General features: G+C 48.6%; 1 protein-coding gene and 1 pseudogene across 1 annotated transcript in view; one reads left to right on the top strand and one right to left on the bottom strand.

The window, feature by feature from the left end:
* Positions 1-21,837, bottom strand: part of AFF4 (ALF transcription elongation factor 4) — a 47,042-nt gene extending 25,205 nt beyond the window's left edge. The window contains exons 1-5 of the mRNA XM_040078025.2: positions 21,714-21,837; positions 5,247-5,373; positions 3,102-3,872; positions 1,772-1,816; positions 837-923 (exon numbers count right to left, since the gene is read on the bottom strand). Coding sequence (XP_039933959.1) covers positions 837-923; positions 1,772-1,816; positions 3,102-3,872; positions 5,247-5,369 — 1,026 coding nt within the window. The 5' untranslated portion in view covers positions 5,370-5,373; positions 21,714-21,837. The remainder of the gene's footprint in view (positions 1-836; positions 924-1,771; positions 1,817-3,101; positions 3,873-5,246; positions 5,374-21,713) is intronic.
* Positions 21,772-25,860, top strand: LOC120759352 (RNA-binding protein 8A-like; annotated as a pseudogene).
* Positions 25,861-26,665: the final 805 nt, after the last annotated feature.

Genomic DNA, 26,665 nt, shown 5'->3' with positions numbered 1-26,665 from the left:
CTGTGAATTCCTGGCTGGGTCAGCTCCCCGTGCTGCCCTTTACCCACAGCTGCCTGTCCTGGGCTCCCAGGATCCCGCAGAGCTGCTCCCCAGGGCAAACAACTCCCAGGGCCAGGGTGCCCCGGAACCCCGGAGCTGCCGGCCCAGCCCCAGGGGAGGCAGCAGCACAATTCCTTCCTCCGAGGTGTCGGCTCCAGCAGCTGCCCTGGACACGTGCCCTGCGCTGTCAACAGCAGCAGAGGTGGATTTCTCCCTGGAATTAATTGCTTAAACCCGTCAGCAGTTCTTAAGAACACAGGAGGTTAGGAAGAGGATCTTTTGGAACGAGGGATTTCTTCAGCAAAACGTGATTCTTAAACTGCCTTAATTTTTTGTAATTGAAAATGCAAAAAAAAAATCTCATACGAATATTAATGGACTTCAAACTAAGAGGAAAATTCAGTTTATGCAGGAAAGCCCATTTAAATTGCTCAGCATTTACCATTCAGCCTCTGTTTTGCTACATGGAGGGAAACTCACTTGGTTCTACACAAAAAGGGAAAGGGCTCAAAGGCGTCTTCAAGCTTCAAAAGCTTGAAAGTTTGAATTTATCCAACAAAAATTAGAAAGGTAAGCTGTATCAGAGATAACTGTGCAGACTGCCTGTGCAAAGCAGACGAAAGCCAAGGACATTTTTCATAAGGCCACTGCTGACAGATGACGTGAGGAAAAATAAAGAGGGACAAAGCACTGACACAAACCCAGATTATACAGAACTGAATGCAGGAGCTCCAAAATCCTGATCTTTAACGAGAGTTATTTTATCAACAGCAACCACTGTCTGATTCAGCACTGACCTTTGTTGGGAAGGGGAATTTGGAGGGTTCAGTTTTGCAGGGGGTGTGGATGGCAGTGAGTGGAGGAGGCCAGGAGTGGGTCATCTCCTAAAACACAACAAAAAAGAAAAGTTATTATCAAAATAAATCAGATTTCAACTTGCAATCTGCATTCTCTCAATTTTCAGTTCATTGTTCACCCTTCAGTAAGCTTTATATTCAAATCTTAATTTCCCAAATGTGCAACAAAGATTCTGCGTGTAAACCTGGATGTTAAATTGCTACCCACGAGGAGAGTTATGACATAATAACAAGCAGCAAGGCATAAATCAATCAGCTTGGTTGGCCTGAAGATAACCTGCAGTGCAAGTCAGAGTCTGATCCTTTCAGAGTGCGTGGGAAGAAGAATCCTAGGAAAGGGAAGCCTGCAGAGTTTGAGGGAAAGGGGGAAATCAAAAGGCTGCAGCTGCAAAGTGCCTCCTGTTCTCTGAGAGCATCTCCAAGGCCCCTGGAGTACTGAAGGTCACAGGAAATAACGAACCATGGAAGTGTTCCAGAGGGATCTTTTGATCCTTCTGTGAGAGCAGACATAGAACAGGGGATCACAGGACGGGTAAAAGGACTTGGGAAAATAACCCAGGTAGGGGAGGGGGGAAGTGCTGCCACGGGGCAGCAAAACATTCATATAATCTAAAATATCAGGATTAAAATCTGTATTCTGTTGGGAGAAATGTAGCTCTGGTTATCAGGGAGGAGGAATGCAGGGAGGATCTCCAGGAGATGACGTGCACACCACAACACCCAGTGTCCAGCCCTGCTCCCAGTCTGGCCCAGTCTCCTGTGCTGGAGGAGCACCTGGAGCGCTGGACAGGCTCTGAACTCTGCAGAGTCCTTCCCCCTCCTTGGGAATGGTTGTATCTTCAACAAAGTTGGGAAAAACAACACAAAGAACTTACTTTGAGGATTTCATCCACGCAGCTCACCTCACCAGAGGCTGATGCCTACAAATCAAAACTCAAAATTAACATCTCCCAAATTTTCCAGGGGCTAAAAACAGTAAAAAACAAACTTCAATCTTTATTGTGACTCATATGGACTCTACGTAGACACAAACAGCCCTTGCTAACTCTTTTCATCAATTTTAATATCAGATAGATCCATGTTTTTATGGCATGAGTCACAGTTATGAAAAGCAAATACATGACATCCATAAAACTGTGATAATAATCTCTCACTTTTCACTTGACAGTTTAAAGTGATCACAGGCAGGCAGCGATATTAAAAACTTGTAGAGAGGGGAAAGAGAATCACAGCTCTCAATCATTTCCTGGAAGAAGCCCAGGATAATATCTGAATTCAAGTGCAGGACTGTGAATGCACAGGAATGACAAACTGCATTCCCAAGTAAAACACTCATCACAGAGTGACCCCAGGAACAGCAATAATTACCAGACTATGAATCTGCTGCATCCCTGGCTGCCACAAGCAGAAAGAAGCAAAGCCACTGCATCAGCATTGATGTGGCAAGCCTTCCCAAATAAAGCATTTCTGATTTCCTTACCTGTGTGCTGGATCTTACTCTGCTATCTGTTGCAATCCCAGGAACAAGGGCTTTTCTCTGGCTACCATGATTCAGGCAGTCAGACAGGAGATGAAATGAGACTTCATTACTAGGAAAGGCTCCTTGTAAGTGAGCTGCAGTCAGAGTCTGTGTCTTAATGATTCGGGAATTACCAAACTCCTCAAAGCTGTTAACCCAATAGCATTTTATATCCAGCACAACTGATAAAAGTTCTGCACCCTGCTCAATTTGGTGTGCAGGTATAATAATCACATCTAGTAATTGCTACTCACTTCAAAAGAAAATCTGATACAGGCAGATTGCGTCAACAACTCTAAGTCAATTCAGCTCCCAGGAACAACAATGTATATGCCCAGCTTGTCAAAATATTTGTGGATATCCCACAATTTCCCTAACTCCTGACTAGAGAAATACTCCGTGAAAATTGGCCTCCTGGGGTTAAGTAAGCCTTTCTGAACGTCTCAGCCTCTATTTAATAAAAATCCCAGTATCCACCCTGAAGAAGCAGAAGACAAAAAATAATTACTTTTGCATTCTCCCCACCGAAAACACCGCTTAGGTCAAGGCGCTTTGGGTAACAAAAACACAATGTTTACTAAAAACTCCGTTCGGGCTAGGCAAATTGGGATTTTGGAGACGCTGGAAAATCCCGGCCCGAGCGGATTTACATTTCAGAAGGCGGGACACAGCCACCAACAACTTACATCCAGGGGCTGAGAAGGGATTTTCAGCTTGGTCAGGTGCGCTTTGCTGCTGGGTTTCAGCTCGTTGACGCCGCCGCCGTGGCTCTGGCCGCCGTAGTGTTCCGAGGATAACTTTGGTTCCGTGGATTCCTGCCCGTCCATCGGCCTGACGTAGGCGGTGGGTTTCTGTAACATGGAGCTGGACTTGGACATCAGCGAGGGCGGGAAGGACTGGTTCGAGTGCTGCCCGCCGGCGAACGAGGGCACGCGCGAGGGAGAGTCCCAGCTGGGCTCGGGGTCCCGGGGCGACTTGGAGCGCTGGTGGTCTTTGCCGTGGTGCTCGCCGCCGTGGGCTCTCGAGTGGCCCGAGGCCAGCGAGGACACGGCCGGCGGCTTGCCGGGGCTGCCGGAGCGGCCCTTGGAGTGCTCCGAGCCGTGCTGCCCCTTCTTGCGGCCGCCGTAGGAGTCGCGCTCGTGCCGGGCCCCCGCGGCCGCGCCGCCGCCCGAGCGCTGCCCGTGTCCCCCCAGCCCCGCCGAGCGCTTCTGGGACTGGGCCGAGGTGCTGGGGGCCGGCCCCACCGGGGTCCATTTGCCGCTCTGGTGAGAGCCCGCGCCGTGCCGCTGCTCGCCGAAGAAGCCGGCCGCGCCTTTGTCGTCGGGCGCCGCGGGAACCGAGGGCTTGGGAATGGCCACGATCTTCTGGAGCGGCCGGTCCCCGATGAGATCCGTCATCTCGTCATAGTTCCCGAGCATGCTCTGGATGCGGCTGGACAGCTTGTCTTCTTTGCTGGTCTGGGACAAGGAGCCACAAAAACGGGGGGTTGGAACAGATCGCAACTCCACGCGCAGTTAAATCAGCTGACGGCTACGGCACTTTACCTGAATTTCAGCTAGAATACACCTCTTTCTTTGAATACTACCAATTCTGAATTTTAGTTCTTAAAACAGCAATCTGACTCCCTGAAACAGATACAAAACATGTAATAATACGTATTGAACTCCCTAAAGCATACCAAAAATTGGGCAGCGGGAACGGCTGAACAAGCGATAATCAAACACTGCGCTGCTGAGCCGGATGCGAGTTGCAAAGCTGCAGATGCCTCCTGTCACCTTACAGACTGTAATTTCTCTAAGACAGAATGCATCAGTCCTAAAAGGCTTTAATTAGCAGTAAAATAAAATCAACTTAACCTCACCCCCGTAAGTCATTTTTAATTGGTATTTATATTGGCACAATGTTTGTTGCACACAGTTAAAAGGGTTCTTTCTTCTATAACCATTTTGTTTTCCAAATCTGGGATCCTGAATCATTCCCCCATGCACTCCAGCCAGCTCCAGTTAACTTCATACACGGAGAATTTGGTTATCAAGCACAAGAAAATGATGGGAGGGCAGGAATAAAAAAACCACCAGGTATTTCTCAACTTTCCTCCTGCAGGAAGAGAGTTTTCGGTAATGTTTTACTTCTTGCAAACCAGCTGAAATTGCAGCAAGGGAAGGGTTCGCTTTCAAAGTGGGTTTTGAACTACGTAATTAATTAACATATTAAATATTTTATTAGTTATTCCAGAATTAGGTTATTTTTTCCAGTTCTGTTCAGCAAGGCAACCTGGAAGGAAACCCAGCACAGGCTGAAAGCCGTGCAAGACCACAAACAGAATCAACTCCTTCAAAAAAACTAAAACATCAGATACAAAACTACTGGGGCACTAGTTAGAGCTGATAATTCTATAATATCAAACATTCCAGCATTTAAAATTAACCTCCCATTTAAACATTCTCTTCCTGAATTTATCCAGGTCTGGATTATGTTGGTGAAAGGTTAGGAAGTTTAGCAGCAGGGTAAAGCACCCCAAAATGGCAATTTGGCATCACACAATGGACAGCTTAATTGTTTTGAGTCACTGTAGAGAAGGTGAAGGAAGGAAAAAGTTCTGATGGTTTTATTTTCCTTTTTCTCACTCCCTAGAAAGGTTCCTTCCCTTCCCAAGCATTGTAAATCTGCCAGTGGAGCTGTGACGGCCCAGCTTTATTTTCAAGCCCTGCTTAAACACTTGTACGCTGTAAGAGCTTTTGATATAACAAGAACGCAGATAAAAACAAAGCACGAATTTGCACGTGATTTCTGTTATAAAACCTGCATTTTTCTGAGGTGCAGGAACTCACCACTTTGTATGGCTCAGCAAAGAGAGGAGAGTTGGGTGGGAAGGCTTCGTCACCCTGCTGAATTTCTTGATTTCGCCTTTCCCTTTCTTTCATACGCAGCACATTCCGGTCTTCACGGTTCATGTTGCTACGAGCAAAAAGATCAGTCCTGATCACAGAGGGAAGCAGGAGGGATGTGAGGGCCCAGGGGAGGGATGAGAATGCCCAAAGGAGGGATCTAAGTGCCCCCAAGCAGCCTATGGCCCTGTTTGGTCACGGAATGATCTCTTTTAAGAACCCTCCGAGGGCCACAATTCCTCAAAACTGTCCAATTTCAGCCCCCTCCAAATGTAACCCCCAACCCACAGCTGGCTTCTAACAGGGAAGCTTTATGCAGCAATAAAAAAAAATAAAACTGGAAAGAAATCCACCAAGTCCTCAGGCAAGTAACTATTTCAAACCACTTCACCCTCTCGAATCATCTCGGTTCCAGCCCACGCCAAACATCTCCCATTCATTTCTAAAATACCTTTTCTCCCCCACATCCCCCAGATGTTCTGCCATCCCCCCAGCCATTCAGTGCTTGACTTCTCCTGTAGATTAGGGTTATTTTTGGTGCTGACATACCTTTTTTTGGCACCCATTCTCCAACACATTCTAACCTCAAGCTTTGATGTGGTTTCCAGGTCTCTCTCCCTCCCCGATCCCCAAAAGGCATTTCAACTCAAAGCAGTAATTTCAGGGAAGTTCTGGCAATAACGCACCTTTTGCCTTGGACCATATCCTCCTACTGCAAAAATGCAGATTAAAAACCTGCCAATCCCCCCTCTTAACAAACTTTCCTTTGCAGTTTGGTCTCGCTGCTCGTGTTAACAGAAATGCATCAAATTCTTGCAAAACACACACAAAAGTTGGAAAAGATCCCCTCTGAGCTTGACACAGCATTGGGACATAAAGGAGTAAACAAAATGAGATGATGAAAAAGGCGCCACTAACTCCTTTAACATCGAATCCCAGGATGGTTTGGGTTGGGAGGGACCTTAAACCCCACCCAGTGCCACCCCTGCCATGGCAGGGACACCTCCCACTGTCCCAGGGCGTCCCAAGCCCTGTCCAACCTGGCCTGGGACACTGCCAGGGATGGAGCAGCCACAACACGTGCTAAACTCTGCTTCAAGAGATATAGAAATGTTCTTTACTGATCTGCACAAAGTACAGTAGGTGCATCCAGGAAAGAAACTGATGTTCCACCACATAATTTGCAGTCTAAAATGAAAATGTTGGCTGCTTAAAAAAAAAAAAAAATCATTATTTCATGTCTTTAGACAGCTGTCTGATTATTAAAAATAATAAATGACTTGCTAGAACATGATTCTGAAAGCTGTGCAAACCCACCTATTGCACTGTCAACCAGAAAACTTCAACCCATCACTCAGATTTTAAAACACGAATCCTTTCACCTCAGTAACATTTAAAACTCATACATTTCCTCCCCATTTGGTTTCACTCTGTCTATTGCTCTGAAAGCACTGAAATCTCCCCAAGCAGACTAAAGCCAGGGGTAAGCTGAGATCTTTGATGTTTTCTAAGGCACCGGGTTTGTTGTTATTTCCCTGCCTTGCAAACAAAGGTACAAACACTGGCATAACCCAACTCTGTGCGGACACCAAACCCATGAACACAACTCAGATTTTATGGAAGAATCCCTTTTTTCTCCAGTTCTCCTGCAAGCTGCTGAACTCCTGTAACCACAGGTGGCCATCAAGGCTGAGAGAGGGACCTGTGCACTGAACGTGGCCAGCAAACTGCTGGGATCATTCTGGCATTGATGACAAATTTGTTTTAGAAGTTTGAGGCTTAAAAAGCTCATTCTTGAGACTGCAGCCCAATTTGTTACATATGTAGGATTTCAACACAGATAAATATCAGATTTAATTATAGACACTGATCAGTTAAAGCCAACTGGAACAGTCTGAGTCCATGGCATCTACTACTAAAGGCAAATTTTGAGGCAGGGAATAGGAATGCTCTGGTTCTGGGTGGTTCATTCACACCAATACACTAAGATCAGTAATTATATACAGATATATATATCCAGAATATTATAATCTTAACAAAGAATTTTACACCTCTGTTTTCCAAACAGAGGGTTAAATATTTATAAAGATCTTCATTATTTTTTACAGAGACAAGCATCAGCTCTTAAAATTCCATCAACATTTCCTATAACTCTTAGGGCTGAAGAAAAACCATCATTTGTACCAACACTGTCACACAAAAGGAACATTACAGCAAAGATTTACTTGAGATCTGAGCTGATGCAAACCCAGATCTGATCTGGCTGTACCTGCCCAGGTCAATGTAAAATTAGTCATCAGAAAGACACCAATTAATGACACTTTTAACCACTCCTCCCCAGCCTTTTGTAATGCAGCAAATGATAAATACACTCCTGGGGAGTCACCTTGACTGTATGAGGGTTTAGTTTAGGGTTTTTTAACTCTTTTACACCTTTTATTAGAGCAAATACTTTGACTGTGATACAAGTTAGACTTGTTGGTATCTAATCATCCAATCTCCACACAGAGCTATTTTAAGTGCCTATAACGTGTACAAGGCCATTAAAATCACACCAGCATTTAATGTGCAAATAGAGGAAGTTCGTGGTGCTTCCTTAGCTCTGTGCTTCCCACAGCTTCCCACATCTTCCAGAGCCACGAGCCTACCAGCAGGGAAGTGTCCCCATGCTCAGGAGAAGCAAGGAGAGGCACTTTGAAAGGCAGAGTCCAAGGCCTGTCTGCTGCTCAGCACGCTGGCCAGTAACTCCAGCAGCAGGAAACTGCAGCAGCTGCGCTTTCACACCACTTGAAGTTGTAACAAACCTTTAATATCCACTAAAATGTACTGCTCCCACCACTCCTACCCCATCCTCTGGGAACAAGGACAACACCTCTGCTCCCTCCCTGCACAGGCCTGGAAGTGGAAGATGAACCTGCTGCCCTGTACCTGATGCTACCAAGGCGATCCTGCTAAAATTCCCCTTTTCCCAGGGGGCCTGAGCTAAAGCGTGAAGGAGGAGCAGAGCCAGAACAATGTCCCTGCAGCAAGGGCCAGAGGCATCTTAGTTTCCACATCTGGAAAAAGAGAAGTTAAAATTTTTTTTAAGACTCAGAAAACAGGCCTAAAGCACAGCAGAGTATCTCAATTTTTAGGAAGTTGAGCCCTGCATGGTTTGAGTCACTCCTCCCGCAGTGTGTCCCACTGTCCTTTGAACATTCCCTGTGTCCGAGACTTCCCTGAACAACCAATCCCTCACACCTCACACCTCTGCTCCAGCTCAACAGCAAGAGCTGAAAGCAAGCAGGAAATCCAGCAGGGAATTGACAGAATCTCCTGAGCCAGCCTCCCCCTGCGTGTATTCCTGAACCAGCACCCTCCGCTGCTGCAGGCATGCGAGTGTCACCGCATCACCCAGACCACACACACAGTTTGCATTTCTCCTTCCAGCCTCTTCCTAAAGCCCGTGTGGCATTTGTGTCCCTCCCTCCTGCACCAAGGGCACGGCTCTGGTTTGAGAGATCATCATCTCGGATGTGTGACCCGTGGAATGACCTGGCAGTGGCGGCGCTGCCTTCTGCTGCTTCCCCCTCCCACTCCCTCAGCCCTGGGCAGGGGGAACATCCCAGCTCTGGGACTTTCAGACCACAACTCCAGACTGAAGATAAACCCCAACCAGCACACCCACGCTGCCTGAGTTTTCGTGGCACAGCTTTTAAAAGAAAGAGGACCTTGGCCAAACCCTTCTCACCCCCCTGAACCACATCAGGCAGCCGAGTCCTCGCTCCAGCTCAGCACCAGCAGCATCTCCTCATCTTCCCAGACGCTGAGGCAAAGCCATCAAAGGTGCAGGTTGGCCCAAAGAACCTCCACAGCAAGCCCATCCAAGGGGATCCCACCCCACCACAGCACAGCCAGCCATCAGAGCACCTTCAAAGCCTGCTAACAACACCTCCACTTCCTCCCAGACATCCTCTTTTAACTCCAGGGCTCCTTCAGTCTCAGTTTCATGAGCAAGAGGAATCAAACAGTTAATTGGTTAATTGGCTGCGATGAAACCCCAATTTTGTTTGACAACATTTGGCCAGGAAGGATAAACAGGCTGAGAGGGAACGTGCAGGATCCCACTCCGTGTGGGGCACACCCAGCTGCGGGGGCACACCCAGCTCCCATGATTTCAGCCTTTTTTCTTAAAAGGAAGGGGGAAAAGAGCAGGGGAGCCTGCCTGTAACAAGGAATGATGTTTTCAGAAGGCATTTAAAAATACCTGAAGCTGCCTTAATGCTGCATCCAGAGACACCTGTTGATTATTTCAGATTTTTATCATGGGCAAAGGGCATCTCAGGAGCTGGCACAGGACACTTCTCCCAGCTTGTGCATCAAGTAGGGCATCGCCACAAATCCTGCCCCGAAATCCTGATTCTCCAGGACAGGTTTAGAGGATAACTGTGATGGTGCAAATACAGAAGCAGCAGAGTCATCTTCAGAGTTTTATAACTGAAATAAGGAACACAACTAAAAATAAGAGTTTACACAGAATTCAAGTAGTTTTTGTATGTGTCCAGACAGAATTAAAAAACAACTTCTCAAAAGCGTGAAGTTTTCTGTTTCTGTCCCTCACTGACACAAAGGCTCCACGCCAAGGGAGGGGGATTTGGCTTGGGATGGCTCCTGGTGCACACAGGATCTGCTCTGCCAAAGGAAAGGTTGTGATATCCCAAAATTCTATCCCATAACTTGGCATCACAGGGTGAGGCTGCACAGGTGAACACAGGAAACCCTGAGCCATCATCTTGCACAGCTATCTTGATGAGAATCAGCTTTTCCACAGCTCCATCTCCCTCCTTCCAAGGTTTCATTCGAGCTCTTGGGAATACAATTCAAATACAATTGTACTGGTAATATGACACAAATATAAATCCGACTCACCACTAACTGAAACATCAAGGTTTCTCATTCCACAATACAAACGCAAATGCTTCTATCACACCCTTCACATCAGGAATTCCTACTGCACATTCAACATGGAGAATATCATGAAGTGCCTCAAGAGCTGTCTGGGAACAGCTCTGTATGTAATGAGGGCAGGAGAGCTTTAAATAAAAATAATAAAAAAGTGAGTTGGCCTAGGTCTGGTTAATGTTTGACAAGAACTCCCAGGGAGGGCAGAGCCAGCAGTTTGCTGCAGGCACTTCTCCTTCCCACTCAGCTCTGGAGCACCCAGAAATCCCCACCAAGCATGATGTGCCTGGACTTGTGCTGCTCCCCAGACAAAGCAGCACAAATCCTTCACCACCGTTAGCTGAGAGAAATTCCACAGCACTTTCTGTGGGAGCAGAGCCTTAATTCCAGCGTCTCAGTCAAGTGACGGTGCAAGTAATTACACCCTGCTTTTGAGTTTTAGCTGCCAGTCCCCCTCATCCCTCAAATATCAGGTTCCCTGAGGATCAGTCAGCATCTTCCCCCTGAGAAGCCAACACACAGCGATGGTGGATAAAAGAATTACGATGATCATTTGTAACTCATCGCTAACCACTGGAAAAGGACTTGGGGCTCCTTTAGAAAGAGGCTCTGTAAATGTAACATTTCATTTAACAAGTCTGGATGAGAACTGGGTGCATCACTCATCATACGTGAGATTCAGCACGCGGAAGCAAGGGAGAAATGGAGTTTGGGTTGGAAGAGACCTTAGAAATCATCCAGTTCCACTCCTCCTGCCAAGGTAAGGTAAAAGAACTAAGGTAAAAGTGAATCCCCAACAACTGGATTTTAGAAGCCCAGTCAAGGAGGAGATTTCTAAATTCAGCACTTGCAGTGCAGCTCATTTAAAACCATTTAAAGTCCATTTTAAAATCATACTACTAAAACAGCTTAAAATTGTTTATATCCAAGAATTTGCAAGACTGATTTGATGTAATTCACTCAAGGGACCTTAAAAATGCACAAGCACACATCTTAAATGTCTCATTTTTGTGCAGAAGTTCAGCCCAGGAGGGAAAATGTCTGGTCCCCCCTCCCTGATGAACACAGAAATTAATTCCCAATGCTTTTCCTTCACAGGGAGCAGAGCTGCTCCAAGGACATCAGCCCCTCCTTTCTGTCCTATCTCTTCAGGAATGGGAGAGGAACAGGAAAGCCCAGCAGGAGCACAGATCCCTGCTCCTCCTGCTCTCTCCAAGGACAGGGAGCAGAGGGAGGGTCACTCCCCCATCCACTGTCCCTCTCTCCCCAGGCTCCATCCTGGGAGACACCAGGGATGCCAGCCCTGACTCAGAGCAGAGCCTCAGGGACGGACACCCCGACACCACAAAGCCGCTAAAACTGTCGCTTCCTGCACGTTCCCCAAGGCCAGGTGGGGATTCCAGGTCAGATAAGACACAAATGAGGAGCCTCAGTGAACTCCTGCCACAAGAACCAGCCCCAGCCAGGAGAGGGAAGTGAAGCTGCTGCTGCTCAGCAAAGCTGAATTTCAACTTTGCCTTCCCAAGCCTTTCCATTTCTATTTGCTTCACCCTGGAATATCTTCTCTGAGGAACAGGGGGCTTGCTTAGCCAGGCAGTGGAATTCCTTGCCCTGAGACACCAGAGCTGAGGAGATCACCAACCCAGCAGTGCAGACCTCGAGCCCAGCCATCCACCAGGAACACTCTTTTCTTCCTCAGTTAAATCTCCTCTTGGCCAGCTTCAGCCCAATTCCATCTCCCACTCAGCCAAGGACATCCTCCCCATCCTTTCCACCCTCCATAGCTGGGAGAATCTTTAATTCCCCCAGCGCAAAGAGGGACCGTCACAAATTCAGCATTTTTACGTGCAATCCTTTCATGTCCACACAGGCTAACCAAAGCATATTCCAACACAGTTTCCCAAGAAATTTCTGCCCTTTAATTGGGCAGAAATTTAATAACCCAATTCCTGTGCCTACATGTTCATCTGCTTAAACTTTGAAGCCAAGACAATTGGCATTTAGATTTTATTAAGCAATAGTTATTCAGACATCTAACATTAATCTGGCTATTATCATTCTGACTTCCTCCCAATAATTTACTTTCATAAAAGACATCATTACATTTGAGTGCTATGAACTCTGGCATTAGGATTAAGAAAGGATTCACTTGACAGAAATTCTCCGATAAATCTGCTCTGTGTAAGATTTGAAATAGCAGACAAGGTTTTAATGAGGTGCCATCTAAACCAGGAGTGAAAAGGCAAAAGGGAAAATGACACTTGAGGTTCACAACCTTCTCCCATCTCAACTACAGAAAAAGAAAGGAGAGAAAAAGTTTATCAGGCACTTTCCCCTGGTTTAACTGCCACTTCCTCCAGCCTCAGTGTAAGATCATCTGTCTGCACTGTCTCACAAGACATTTATCTCGGACTTCCCATCGTGAGCAAGGCTCAGCCCCGGTGCTGCATCCCCCACTGAACTGAACATCAGCGTTTGAGATAATTCTGCAGCGTGGTTGTGAGGGATGGAGGAAGAGCAGGAGGATGCTGGGGAGCAGGTCAGCACAGCAACCAGAACTAAAAACTTCATTGTTTAACGATTTAACTCTCCCCAGAACCATGGGAAACCACTCGGGGTGAGCCACAGAGCAGCTGAGAGGGAAACCCGTGTCCAGGCTGCTCCCAGAACAACAGCAGGGGAAGCTCCAGAGCCACCGGGGTGGATCCATGTCAGCATCAATGTCTTTTCTAAATTATCATCAATGCATTACAATCAGTATCTGTGCAGAAGTGGTGCCTGGAACTCTCTCGGGGCCAGTGCTCCCCACTGGCAGCTGCAGCAGCTCCAGGATTGATTTGCAGCTCCAAGATTTCACAAGATCCACAATTCTGAGCACAGAAAAGTGAGAATACAACTTTTCCCTCCCAGTTTTCAGCCCTAACTCGTATGCTAAGGGTTTACCAAACTCAGCACAATTTCCTACTCGTCTAAAATCTGTTGTCAGAACATGACAGCTTTGAGACCTGGGATCTTTCCTGGTACCTTCAAACTTTTTTTTTTTTTAAATTTAAACACAGTGAAGATGAGAGCACAGAGTAGTTAAAACTCTGGAAAAACCTAGGGAAGAGGAGCATTTAAGATTTGCAGGCAGAGCAAAAAAATCTGGAAGCAAGAGGAAGGGCCCAGAAGCATCTACAGAGGGAAGCTGAAATGCAGCAGGAAAGCCACAGCTTTGATGTGCGTGCTTGCAAACAAACACTGCTTAAAAAGTGGGAAAGTTTTCACTTTTCATCCTGCCTATTAAATGCCACCTGTATTTTATAATCCCCCTGAGCAGATTGAGAAAAACATTCATATTTCTGCCCTCACTGAGTAACAGGGCATTTAGTGTAATACCTTTTACCTCAGGAAAACAGTTGATAAATGTTAATTTAGCTGTACAGACTCTTTTAATACAAATGACATCATATTTTCCCATAATAATGATGTTTGGGGTTTTTTTTCCCCCCAAAGTTCTTACGACTTTTTGCACTTCTTTGGATGTGGCCTGAAACCAAAAGACATGAAACTACAAGATACAGAATTCTACCAGCACATTCCACTTCCAGCCAGTGAGACTCGGAGAGTTTTGCCACCAGAAAGAGAAATTCAGCTTTCTGTGGCACGAAGTTAAAGACAAACACAAGAACCATTGCAAAAGCCACGTCAAAATTCAGTTGGGTTTCAAAACCCTTCATGCAAGAGGCCACTCCACACCGAGCTGGGGCAGGGCTGGAGCCTGGAAACGTCTCTGGAAGAGTCAAATCTGCTTCCAAGTGCCACAGAAATTCCATGGTGGGAACTGCTAAAGCTCCCAGGCTGTGCTGGGCAAAGCAGCTGCAGCTGAGCAGGCACCAGGCACTGACGGACACCCCTAGCTGGGGCTTCAATTAATGCAATTCTTCTAAGCACAAGCTCAAATTAATTGTTTTTTAAGGTATGACGCATTATTTATAGTGAGAGTCACACATAATTTTTTTTTAAAAAATTGAATAATGCATTGAAATAAATTGTATAGCAAGGCATCAGCCCGTTAGAGCAGCTAATGAGATCCAAATTTCATACTCTAAAATAGCAAGGAAGATTAAACCACACCCACTTCTGACCATCTTGAGCTTCAAGTTTGTCAGCAAATCATGACTGGACAGATTTGGACATTCCTCGGAATAAATAAGAGAAAACAAACAAAACCGTTTTTGAATGCCAATTCAGCATGGACCTTGCTTCACGTGGTCAGGAAATAATGCAACTTTTTCCACTTAAAAAAAAAGGAGAAAGCTGAAAAAAAAAAAAAAAAAGAAGAAGAAAAAAACTGAAGAAAGTAGTTTTTTAGGCGGTTATTAGTGATTAACAAATTTAAGCTGAAGACCACTTGTTAAAACTCTGTCCTATTAAAACATATTTCTGGTAATTATTGGCTAAGAAATGTGTCACAGTGCAAAGTCCTTACTTGTGTTTTTTGCTCATTAAACATAATTAGTGGAGCTCTTTCAGCACGAGCAATTGCTCCAGGAAAAACCTTTTCACCCTTTATCTTTCAAAGGCTGGTTTACACCAAACACCAGCTTCCACCATGGCAAATCAATGCTATAACATGATGCTAATTTATCTTATCGGCATCAGAAGGCTAAATTAAATCTAAATTAATTCATATAAAAATAAATTAATTAACTAGAAATCCCAAACTTCACCAGGGAACTGAAACCAATACTCCATGTGGCCACAATGCTTTCCACCCACAGCCAGGGGAGACTGCAGTGGCTCCAGGAGAGTCAGAGGTGAACTGGAAGGTTCCATGGGAAATGCCAAACAAACAGAGCACCTCACTCCAAAATATAAAAACCCCCTCAAAATACGTAAACAAACTTTCAGGAAGCTCTGTTCCACAGAGGACACCTCAGAACATTAAAAAAAAACAACCAGGAGATATGGAAAATATCAGGACATCAATCCATGGAATCTCCTTTTGGCCAATCTTTGTGCTTCAAGGCCCCTCCAAGTTACAAAAATATAACGATCTTTGTAAAATCAAGCATTTTTCACTCAGCAACTTCCATTAGTTCATTTCATTTATGCCAAAGCACTGGACAACTCGCTGAAGTTAAAACATGTTCCTTTAGGTTCTTCAACCTGTTTCCCATATTCAAGTTTCCATCTTAACGTTTTCAAATCTGGATTTTGACCAGGCAATTTTAAAGTTATCTTTAAATAAGGAAATGCTTATGTTAATTATAATGCAAGACTGGAAAGTTACATTGGCAGATCTCTCAAATTACTTCATTTTTCCACAGAAACTCTGGTTATTCCTCTGCCCACGAAATGCACGACACCACACAAACTAAATTCCCATTTTGATGTAGCTTTTTTTGGTTTCCTGTTCCCCTTCACTGTGGGAAAAACAGAATTACAGAATTGTTTAGGCTGGAAAAACCCTCCAAGTTCCTCGAGTCCAACCAATCCCACTGCCCCAAGTCCCCAGGTGCCACCTCCACCCCTTACCCCATGCAGGGATGGGGACTCCAGCGTGTCCGTGGAAGGCTGGACAAACCCTTTCCATGAAGGAATTTTCCCAGTATCCAGCCTGGACATCCCCTGGCACAGCTTGAGGCCGTTGTCCCTTGTCCTGTCGCTGCTCCTGCGCCTTTGGGATTTCCTGAACGCTTCCTCCTCCCCGAGTTCCTCTGCAGCCAAACCATACAAAGGGAATTGTGGACTCTTATCTCTTCATCCTCCTCGCTTTAATGATTTGTGCACATCAAAGCCTGATTAAAACCATTTAAGCACTTCCATCACTGAAATCCCTTTAACGTCTTTTGGAAATTAAATTAAATGCAGAAACAAAAAAAGCCTCCACGTGAATGCACAAAGCTGGACAATTATAATCAGGTTTGAGCTTTTATAGTTATGTCAGAGGGAATGGGGAAATACATGGGAGCACACAGTTTTTGAAGCCTAATTTATATAAAATTTATATCAAATCTGTTATATAAAAGCATAGCAGACAACCAATATAAATATCCAATGCTCATTTAAAATCAGACATCTTCAACAGATCACACCAAGGAAAGTGAACATTAGGAATTGCAAAGGAAAATGAAGTGAAAAATTGAATGACTGTTCAACAGCATGAAATTTCCACAGGAACCAACTGTTGAGGGAAATATCTACTCTGGAACAATTTACCTCGGTGAAATCTTAGAATCCCAGCTAAGGACAAGTGGAAACAGTTTCCTCTGTCTCAGGAGTTTAACTTGTCACCGATCACAAACATGTTTTCCCAGTGTCTGGTTCTGCAAATTAAACATTCTTCATTTTCTTCTTAAACTGGAAAATGTTTGTCAATAACGTGATTTATGACCTGACTTCAGTGAGGCACCAAAGGCTCGCCCCCAACTTCCAGGAGATGACAAAGTGACACCAAAAAACCTGGCTGCCCTCTCATTTCAACACCACACACAGCAAAGGTTACAGAGTTGGAAAAGACCAAAGTTTCGGGATCTGCTTTGGTTTGAGACCTTTCCTGCTGCTTCCCAACCCTCAGCCAGCCCAGGAGCTGCAGGAGGAGCACAACCATTCCAGGGCTCATTTCTGCTCCTCCACGAGGAACCCACTGAGCTCAAAAGCTGAGGGAAGTTTCCAGCCCAAAGGACAAAACAGCTTAAAGCTGCTCTTGGAAACCACAAATAACGTGGGAACATCAACCCCTCAGAACACAGACACTGAAGAGAACCCCACCGTTATCCTGCCTCTCTGTGCTCCCAGTGCAGTACTGGGAACAGCGAGAAACTGCTGGGGGCTGCAGGGGAGCACACCTAGCCACAGGGAGAGAGAGGGAACGGTAAAACAGCCTCTCCTGGAGAACACGATCACTACAGGATTACACATTAGCAAAAGCACACTCTATTTGTTTAATTATAAAACATGAAAGCAGCACGTTCCAGTAATTTATCAATAAATGTTGTGACGTGAATAAAAACTAAGATGAACTGTAAAGAAAGAAAAAGTCAGTAAAAGGGAGCTCTGAGCTGCTTCGTGAGGTGTTGTTTTCCATAAAAAGATGAGCAGGAAGATTTCTCTTAATGAGCTGTTAACAGAAGAAAATTAGTTCAAGACTTCAGGGCAAGAACTTCCCTTATTCCAGGTTTGTACAGCATGGAGTAGAAGGAGATTTTTTTTTTTTCCTGCTGGTACCTGGTGCTACTGGCTGTTAATAACCCAGGTTTTACATTCATCAGCAAGAATTAATGAACCAAGTAAGAACAAGAGACAAGACAACCTGAGGAACTCCGAGCACTGGGGAGAAAAGACAGAGTTAGGGAAAAGAAGGGTCCGAAACACAGAGCTGAAGAAACTTGGAAGGTTGTAAAAGTCTGAGAGCCTGGGGAGATGGCAGACAGCGACTGAGGCTCGAGTGCATGAGGCAAACAACCTCCCAGCTCCAAGGAACACGGAATTTTGGCCAGCACGTCCGAGGCTGGCCCGGCCCCAAGGAGCTCGGAGCGCGGCACACGCTCACCTCCGAGCACCAGCACTGCCCCAAACCGGGAAGCGTTAACTCAGCTGGAATACTGCATCCAGTGCAAGCAGCTAAAGAGAGAATGGAGCTGGGGAGAGCCAGAGAACAGCACAGCTCCAGCACCTGGGGCTGACTGCGCTCCCGGAGCGGCTCGGTGGCAGGAAGGAGCAGGGGCTGTGAGCTTGGGTTTCCTAAGCAGTGACAGCCCTGTCATTTCACAAGCTGCGGAGCACCTCGTTAGTCATTAGTGACTGCAGAGAAGGAACCATCCTGCGAGAGAAGAATAACCGCCACACAAGTTCTTTCATCTTGAATTTTGCAATTCTATGAACTTGATTGCTTATTTTCGTAGTTTAACACAGTTAGCGAGATATTTTTCATACATCTAACCCTGCTCTAGCTGAATGTAATCTGTTAAAGTTTCTTGACTCGTTTCCAGACACTGCCTCTTCATCCTACAGCCCTCCATCTCCCCACAGCTCGGGGTGCCCTGCTCTCCCAATTTAGAGACAGTGACACCAACCTCGTGCTGGCTTTGGTACATACTCTGGGTTAGACACTAAAGGCAAAGGAGGACAGGGGGTCCTGGTGGGAGGGGACCTCCAGTGCCACCCAGTGCCACCCCTGCCACGGCAGGGACACTGCCCACTGTCCCAGGCTGCTCCCAGCCCCCGTGTCCAGCCTGGCCTTGGATCCATTCCAGGGATCCAGGGGCAGCCACAGCTGCTCTGGGCACCCTGTGCCAGGGCTGCCCACCCTCACAGGGAAGGATTCCTTCTGTGGATCTAATCTAAACTGAAGTTTAGGTATCTAATCCCAAATTTAGCCATTTCTCAGCCTCTGCTGAAGATAACTGTGACATCATAGCAGTGAGAGAAAGGAAACAGGCCTGCAGAACAAACCACAGGTGAGTAACAAACTGAAATTATGTGGCCAAGAACAATTATTGCCACAGAAAAGAAACCTCAGTCACCAAAAACTCCAGACTCTCCCTACATCCTCACGCAGGGGGACTCCAAACACGACACTGAGACTCATGTCCCTCCCAGCTCAGCACACACACTGCTGAGGCCTCTTGGAAGCTGCTCAAGCTCTCTCCACGTGCCCAAATCTGCCCATGGCAGAGGTGCTGCTTTCCTGGCTCAGCTCTCTAGACTCAACTCTCGGTATTTCCGCCCTCAACACTGCAAATTTCTGATGATCTGGAGCAAAGAGTACGAGCGGTGATGATTACAAAACTCCCAGCCCAAGAGGATGAGCAGGAAGGGAAGGGAGGGAGGCATCAGCAACAGCCACGAGCACCTTTGGCACCCGTCCTGCGCACCGAAAACGCAGTGAGGGACACAGTGATCACCTGGTCACAGAGTCCCTGCTGCAGGCATCAGAGGATGCCAAGAGCCGCTGTCCCCAGTCAGTAAGGCACAGGTCACGAATGTCCTTAGTCACATCCGACACGGGAGCACCCACGCTGGAAAACACTGGGCAGGAACACAGCCGCCAGCAGCCACAGAAGCAACTGGTGCGCAAATGCCACCCTGCCACGCGCCAGCTGCAACCCCAGGAGACATTCCTGCTGCAGCCCTGTACCTACAAAGCCCCCAGGAAGGAAACTCTGTGGTTTGTGCAGACAGAAATGTGGCATCTTCTCAATAAAGAACTGGGTGGTAACCGCGGAAAAGCATCCGCACATTCCGGCTTCCTAAAAAAACATCCTAGAAATCCAAGTCATATTTTACTGGGGTTTAAAGTGTTTTATCAAGTTCAGGTTGCTAGAGCTGGCAAGAATGCTAAACATATAAATATGAATTATTTTTCTGGGTTGCGTGTGACTTCTCACAGAAAAACTGACCCCAGAAGATCACTCAGTCTCACTCACTCAATGTTTGAGAAAAGTCATAAAACAAGAACTGCAAAGATGTTTAGAGGAAATGTCAGGGAACTGAGACAGCTTTTGAGATCGGAGTGGAAATTCACTGTTTTCTTTTCCTTCATTGCTGTTAAACTGTACAGGAGTCCTGGGGGCATTTTTGGGTGCCACAATATAAAAAAGATCAAAAGCTGACAGCATCCAAAGAAGGGACATGAGGATGGGGAAGGGTGTGGAAGGACCATGAAGGAGCTGCTGAGGGCACTTGGTTTGTTCTGCTGGAGCAGAGGAGCCTGAGGTCAGAGCTCACTGGGGGCTACAGCTCCAGTCTCTGCTCCCTGGGACAGGGACAGCACCCAGGGCAGGGCTGGAGCTGGGCCAGGGCAGGTTTGGGTTGGATTTTGGGAAAGGTTCTTCCCCCAGAGGGTGCTGGCACTGCCCAGGCTCCCCAGGGAATGGGCACGGCCCCAGAGCTCCAGGAGAGCTTGGACAGCGCTCCAGGGATGCCCAGGATGGGATTTTGGGGTTGTGCAGGGCCAGGAGCTGGGCTGGATGATCCTGTGGGTCCCTTCCAGCTCAGGATATTCCAGGATTGTCTCACTCCTGAACATGGGAGTTCGCTCTCACACAGAGCTGCAAACACACCGCACAGCAGGTAGCAAATGACAAAAATTGACATTGAGACAGTAATAAAGCCAAGATACTAAAAATGCCAAAAGATAAATTCTCCCTTTTGTTCCTGACCAGCAAGAGCTGCCCCAATCCCAGTACAACCACAGAGTAACTCCAGTGTGGCACTGGGACTGTCTCACACCTCAAAGCCAACACACAACAGCAGCACCGGGAGTTTAATCACGTTTCCCTCATTAGAGGAGGTCAGGCACACAACCACTCCTGCAAAGCACTTCACTAGATCCTGTTTTGCAATAACCCCCCCAGGCTGCAAATCCCCATTTGCCAGAGACCTGAGAGAAGAATTCAGTAGATTTAAAGGAATGTCAGGAACCAGAAATACACCTGAGAGATCAGGAGCTGGGAGAGAGCTCAGGTGACAAACACACAGACCTGCGAAGAACCAGTCCATCCCAAAGAGGGACACTGAGGAAGGGCCTGTTCAGTCCCTCAGGGGCAGCTGAGGGCCTGGCTGCCATTGCTGGAAACATGGGAATGTTTTAAACCACCAGAATTCCTGAGAAAATGATCAAACAAGGCTGTAATAAGGCGAGAGATAAACTGGGGGGGGCAGCAGGTCCCACACCTGCCCAGGCTATGAGAGAGGTTTGGGTACAAGCACTCGGATCTCCCCCAAATTTCAGTTAACCACTTGCTCATTTCCAGAAGAGAGCCACAGGCACAGCACCGAATACACGGATACCTGGGTTACACATCTCAACACTTTCTTGCTTTGTTCTGTTCATTGGAAAAGGGGAAAAAAGGGAAGAAGTCAGCCCAGAGTCCGGGAATGTTAAGCGGCTGCTGTTTTACAAAGTCCAATACAACCCCCCAGCAGGATGAGGCTTTACATAACAGCCACCCACTCACTCCAGGACGGGATTGTGTCCGGAACCCCGACTCTCGGTTCCCTGACCTTCGGCAGCACCTGCCCGGAGCCAATTCCACGAGCGGCAGCGCCGGGAACCCCGGCAGAGCCCCGCGGCCCGTGCCGGCCCTGCCCGCTCCATCCCGGAGCGGCTCCGGCTCTAAACCGCGGAGAGCAAAGGGGAAGGAACAAAGCCCTGACGTCAATTACCGGAACAGGATTAAATCCATCACCGGGGAGGGCAGCGCGGCGGCCCCGCCAGCCCCGGGCCCAGCCCGAATCCCGGCCGCGGGGAATTTCCCGGTTGTGCTTCCCGGGGAGGGACCCCCGCCCTCCGCAGGTGTCACCGCGGGGAGATCCGCGCTTCCCGGCGGGAGATGCGCCTGGAGCGGCCGACCCCGTCCCGGGGCCCGCCGGTTCCGCCGCGGGGAGCGGCCGGGATGTCCCGGGAGTGCCCGGGGCGGGGGCGGCGATGGCCCGGCGCTGTCCCGGTGCCGGCGGGAGGCCCGGCCCGGCCGCGCTCACCTGCGCTGGCCGCTCCGCTAGGCCCGGACCATCTCCTGGCTGCCGCCACCGGCGAACGATGAGGCCCGAGGAGCCGCCGGCGAGTCACGGAGCGCCGGGGGGCGCGGGGCGGGCCCGGCCCGGGGGAGGGGGGGGCGGCTCACAAGCGGGCGGCCGCTCCGTAGGGGTCCCGGCGGTCCATGGCGGGCCGGCGCCGGGCTGGCGGCTCGCAGGGCTCGGGCAGGACCGCGGCTCGGCCGGGGCTGCGCTGGGCCCGCTCCCGGTGCCGATCCCGATCCCGGCCCGGTCCCGCCTGGCGCTTCCCGGCGGCCCCCGCGCGCCGCCGCCGCCCCGATCACGTGACGCGCGGGACACCACGTGACCCCGGCGGAGCGCGCGCGCGCAGGGGGCGTGGCGCGCTCCCGGCTCGGCCTCCCTCGAGCGGCGGCGGGAGAGTCGCGTGAGGGGGCGCGCGGGCAGCGCTCCCGCGGGCGCGGCGCCCCCTGGCGGCGGCGGGAGGGACGCGGAACGCCCGGGATCACCCCGGGAATACCACGGGATCACCCCCGGATCACCCCGGGAATATCCCGGGAATACCACGGGATCACCCCGGGATCACCCCGGGATCACCCCCGGATCACCCCGGGAATACCACGGGATCACCCCGGGATCACCCCCGGATCACCCCGGGAATACCACGGGATCACCCCGGGATCACCCCCGGATCACCCCGGGATCACCCCCGGATCACCCCGGGAATACCACGGGATCACCCCGGGAATACCACGGGATCACCCCGGGAATATCCCGGGCCCGGAAAAGGCTGGGAGAGCTGGGATTGTTCAGCCTGGAGAGGAGAAGCTTCGGGGTCACCCAGCTGTGGCCTCCCAGTGCCTGAAGGGGCTACAGGAAAGATGGAGAGAGAGGATTTCCAAGGGATGGAACGGCAGGACACAGGGAATGGCTTCCCACTGCCAGAGGGCAAGGATGGATGGGATTTTGGGATGGAATTCCCGGCCGGGAGAGCGGGGAGGCCCTGGCAGAGTTCACCCAGAGGAGCTGTGGCTGCCCCTGGATCCCTGGCAGTGCCCAAGGCCAGGTTGGACACTGGGGCTGGAGCAGCCTGGGACAGTGGGAGGTGTCCCTGCCATGGCTGGGGTGGGAATGGATGGGATTTAAGGTCCTTCCAACCCAAACCATCCTGGGATTCTGCGATTCTCTGCTGTCCCGATTGGCAGCACACAGCCTGTGCAGATCCACCTCAGACAGCACCCACTCTCCAAGGGCTGTTACAGACACAGCTCGGACAAACAGAATTTCACAAAGCCAATCTATTCTCCGGACTCCTCCCAAAGAAAATACATCAATGCCCTAATCCACAGAGGCTGTACGATGCACTTGCACCCAGGGCACCCCAAACCTGTTTCTGAGTGGCAGCTGTTTGGGTTAACAAAGCCCTGGACTCAGAAATGAGGTTGTCTCTCCCTTTTCCTGCCCTCCCCTCTGTTCCCTGCGTTTCTCCTTGAAAGGTGACGGCTTTTCCTGAGGCTGTTTTCCTGCCAGGCTGCATCAATTGCTCCCCCGCAATGAGCAGTGGCAGCTTTGCTTGGAGTGGGAGGGATTAAACAGTGCAGTGCCTGGAACAATTCCTGGTTAACAGGGATTTTATAAAATTCCTAATCCAGCAGGAGAGCAGGAAGTCAGGCGGTGGCGGATGAAGGAGGGAAAGGCTCTGGCCAAGCTGGGGGGGTTTAACCTGTAAAAAATGAACATGCAGACACAAAGTAACCAGAAAAGGCATGTGATGGAATGCCTGGGCAACTCCAGCTGAAACCTGCACACAAACACCACAAATATTTTAGATATTTGCAGTAAGCATCAACTTAGCAACTACTGTTTAATAATTTATTCACTTTCCCATTAAACGGTACATTGACTCCACAAGACTTTAAACACCTTTCTGGTAGTTTCATTTACAGTCTGCAGCGTGTCCTGTAAAACACAGGAGTGGTCACAGACAGACACACAACACAGATATTTTCAAACATTTAAATAAGTACAGTTTATTCCAAAGTAAGTCTACACACTACTTTTTCCATAAAAATATAAAAAATAGTTTAGTTACTGTATTTCACCTAAACCAAGATATTTGAGAATTTTTCCACAAGCGATGCCCCCTCCCCAAAAAGGGCACTCCAACAATAAGAAATTCAGGAGACTGCATCACCAAATAAAATACTAACGGCAACTGCTTCAATCCACCAGAAAAACAAATAATCCCCACTCTGCATCCAGCAATCCCTGTTCTGCAGGGTGTTTTTGATCTGCTTTTGTTGGGTTTGTGGGGGTTTTGCACTCACTTGCTGCTCCGGGGCCATTCCCACAATCAAAGAATGACTGAATTCCTGCAGACTGTCACTCAGCACGTACCCACCAACACAGCCTGGCAATCCTGCATTTCACACGTTCCTTGGGAAACACATCCGAAGGGGAACACTTCCCTTTGAGACCCTCATTTCAAGGAGTCTCTTTCTTACTGAGCATCCAGTGAAAACAGCACCCAGTTCTGTTTGTCATTACTTCTCTAGTTTTGCTGACCCTGTTTTGGGTGGGAATACTCTGCTGGAGTTCTGCAGAACACCCACTCCAGCCCTTATCTCACTGGGGTACACTGAATTCACAAAAGTGTCTTGGGCTGCAATGCAAGATGGAACCAGCAGCGTGTATTCTATTACCAGTTGTCAAAACCAGCTGGGGTGGGTTTTTTCTCTTCTCTTGTATAACCCATCCCTCAGAACTCTGGGGAAGGGGGTGGGTGTGTTCTGTTCATGGTGCAGCTGTTAAACCAGCTGGGGCAGAGTTCTTTATCCCTTCCAGGACCCCTCCTCCCTGCAGGGATCTCTGCTGCTCCTGGGCCATCCAGGCTCCCTGCAGGGCTGAGACAATTCCATCATCCACAGGGAGATGCTGCACCCAGGGGAGGAGCCCGGCATTCCCACCTGGATAAAAGCTGGGATTGGGAACAGCAGCACAGCCTGTGTGCACTGGATTGCCAGAGGGGACACTGGACCCATCTCAGCACCACAGGACCTTCTACAGGATCATCTCTGCTCCACCAGAACCACACCTGGCACTGCAGAGGACTGGACTGCACTGCTCCCAACACCCTGACCAACAGGGTGTACAACAACAGGTCTTGTTCTGACTCGGTCAGTTTTCTTTTTTGCTTATTTGCTTTTTTTTGTACTACCCTATCTTTACTTTCAATATTCCTAGTAAAGAACTGTTATTCCGATTTCCATATCCTTGCCCAAAAGTGCCCTAATTTCCAAATTTTAATAATTTGGAGGGAGGGGGTTTACATTCTCCATTCCAAGGGAAGCTCTGGCTTTCCCTGGCTGACACCTGTTCTGGACAAGGTGGCAGACGTGCTGCATCTTCACGAGGCGGGCGCAGAGGATTGTGCTACGGACAAGAGCATCCCCAAACTGAAGGAAAAGGCCAAGAATCAGAAGGGCCGTGGCTTCAGCGCAGAGAAGGATCCCGCGCTCGGGGGCGGGAAGGTTACGACAGCGTCGAGCAGGACGGGGACGAGCCAGGCCCACAGAGATCCGTGGAGGGCTGGATCCTGTTTGTGACAGGAGGCCACAGAGGAGGAGGTGCACGAGCGATTCGCCGAATTCAGGGAGATCAAGAACGCTCACCTGAACCTGGACCGGGGTACACAAAAGGCTACGTGCTGCTGGAGTATGAGGAGGCGCAGGCAGCCCTGGAGGAGCTCCTGGGGCAGCTGCTCAGCCTTGGCTGGTGCCCCCTCAAAGGGCAAACAGAGCGGGGGTGCCGCCGATGATGGAGCCAGACTTCCACCCATTTGTGTTCCAAGTCCAGACTGGGGAAAACTGGGCTTTGTACACAGCCTCCAGGAGCCAAACCAGCTCCATCCCTAGGGAAATTTGGGTTTTATAGAATTTATTGCTTTAAAAGGACAAATAAGAGGGAAGCAGCAGTGTCTGAGGGGTTTCCCTCAGGTTTGGAGGGATCCCTCCCAGCCTCCCATCCCAGTACATCCTGGGAGTTTTTTCTATGCCCCAAGCAAATGGTCCCTAAATCTCCCACGTTATTTATCCCACCAGGAATTCCTTGTTGTCTGTTAAATAAATAAATTAAATGAAAGATTTAATTTTTAAAATCTTTTTCCTGGTGCTCCAAACCGCAGGTTTTAGCCAGGTAGGAATGTTTGGCTCCTCCCACTGGGTGGAGCATCTCACAATTTTATCAGCCATGCAGTGAGCCTCGATAGCCCATAAACAGCAGATATCCCCTGCAGGGAAGAGGGATCATAGAAGAGATAAAGGAAACCCCTCCCCAGCCAGTTTCAGCAGTTGGTAGTACAATACATACTTTTGGTTACATCTTGCCTTACAACCCAGGACAAAAAGAAAGGCACAAAGATGAAAACTCCTAAAGCAGCACCAGCCCCGATTCACTGAGCTGCTGCTTTCCAACACCAACACTCAGCAAACACCTCCAATACACGAGCCAAGGACGCAGGGGACTGAAAAGCCCAGAGCCTGTGGGCAGGACAAGCACTACATGGATCAGTAGCAAATCAACACAGCTCAAAGGGATGGTGCAGTTAAGAACTCGACCTGGAAGCGTCAGGAAAAGCCATTGGAACACAAGCTCAGCAGCACAGAATCCGTTTGTCACCAGCGAGATGGGAGGCTTTCTGTGGGACATGTTGTGCATTCAGGTTCAGCAGTGCCAGAGCTCCACGGCAGCACTGAAAAACTTCTGCTTGTAACAGTTTAGAGGATTTTTCTCACTGGAAGTGAAGCTGTCATTAACACAGGAACAGCACAAGATGCACAGCATAATCTGCAATAAAAAGCTTTTGTCTTCCAGCATGTAAACATCCAGGTTACTGGACTTCAGCTCATATAAACAAATCTGATGATAGATTTTTTTTTTCC

The sequence above is a fragment of the Hirundo rustica genome, chromosome 14 (assembly GCF_015227805.2).
Source record: "Hirundo rustica isolate bHirRus1 chromosome 14, bHirRus1.pri.v3, whole genome shotgun sequence".
In the NCBI taxonomy this organism is placed as follows: domain Eukaryota; kingdom Metazoa; phylum Chordata; class Aves; order Passeriformes; family Hirundinidae; genus Hirundo; species Hirundo rustica.
Note: the sequence above shows the minus strand (reverse complement) of the source record. Positions and strands in the feature narration are given on the sequence as shown.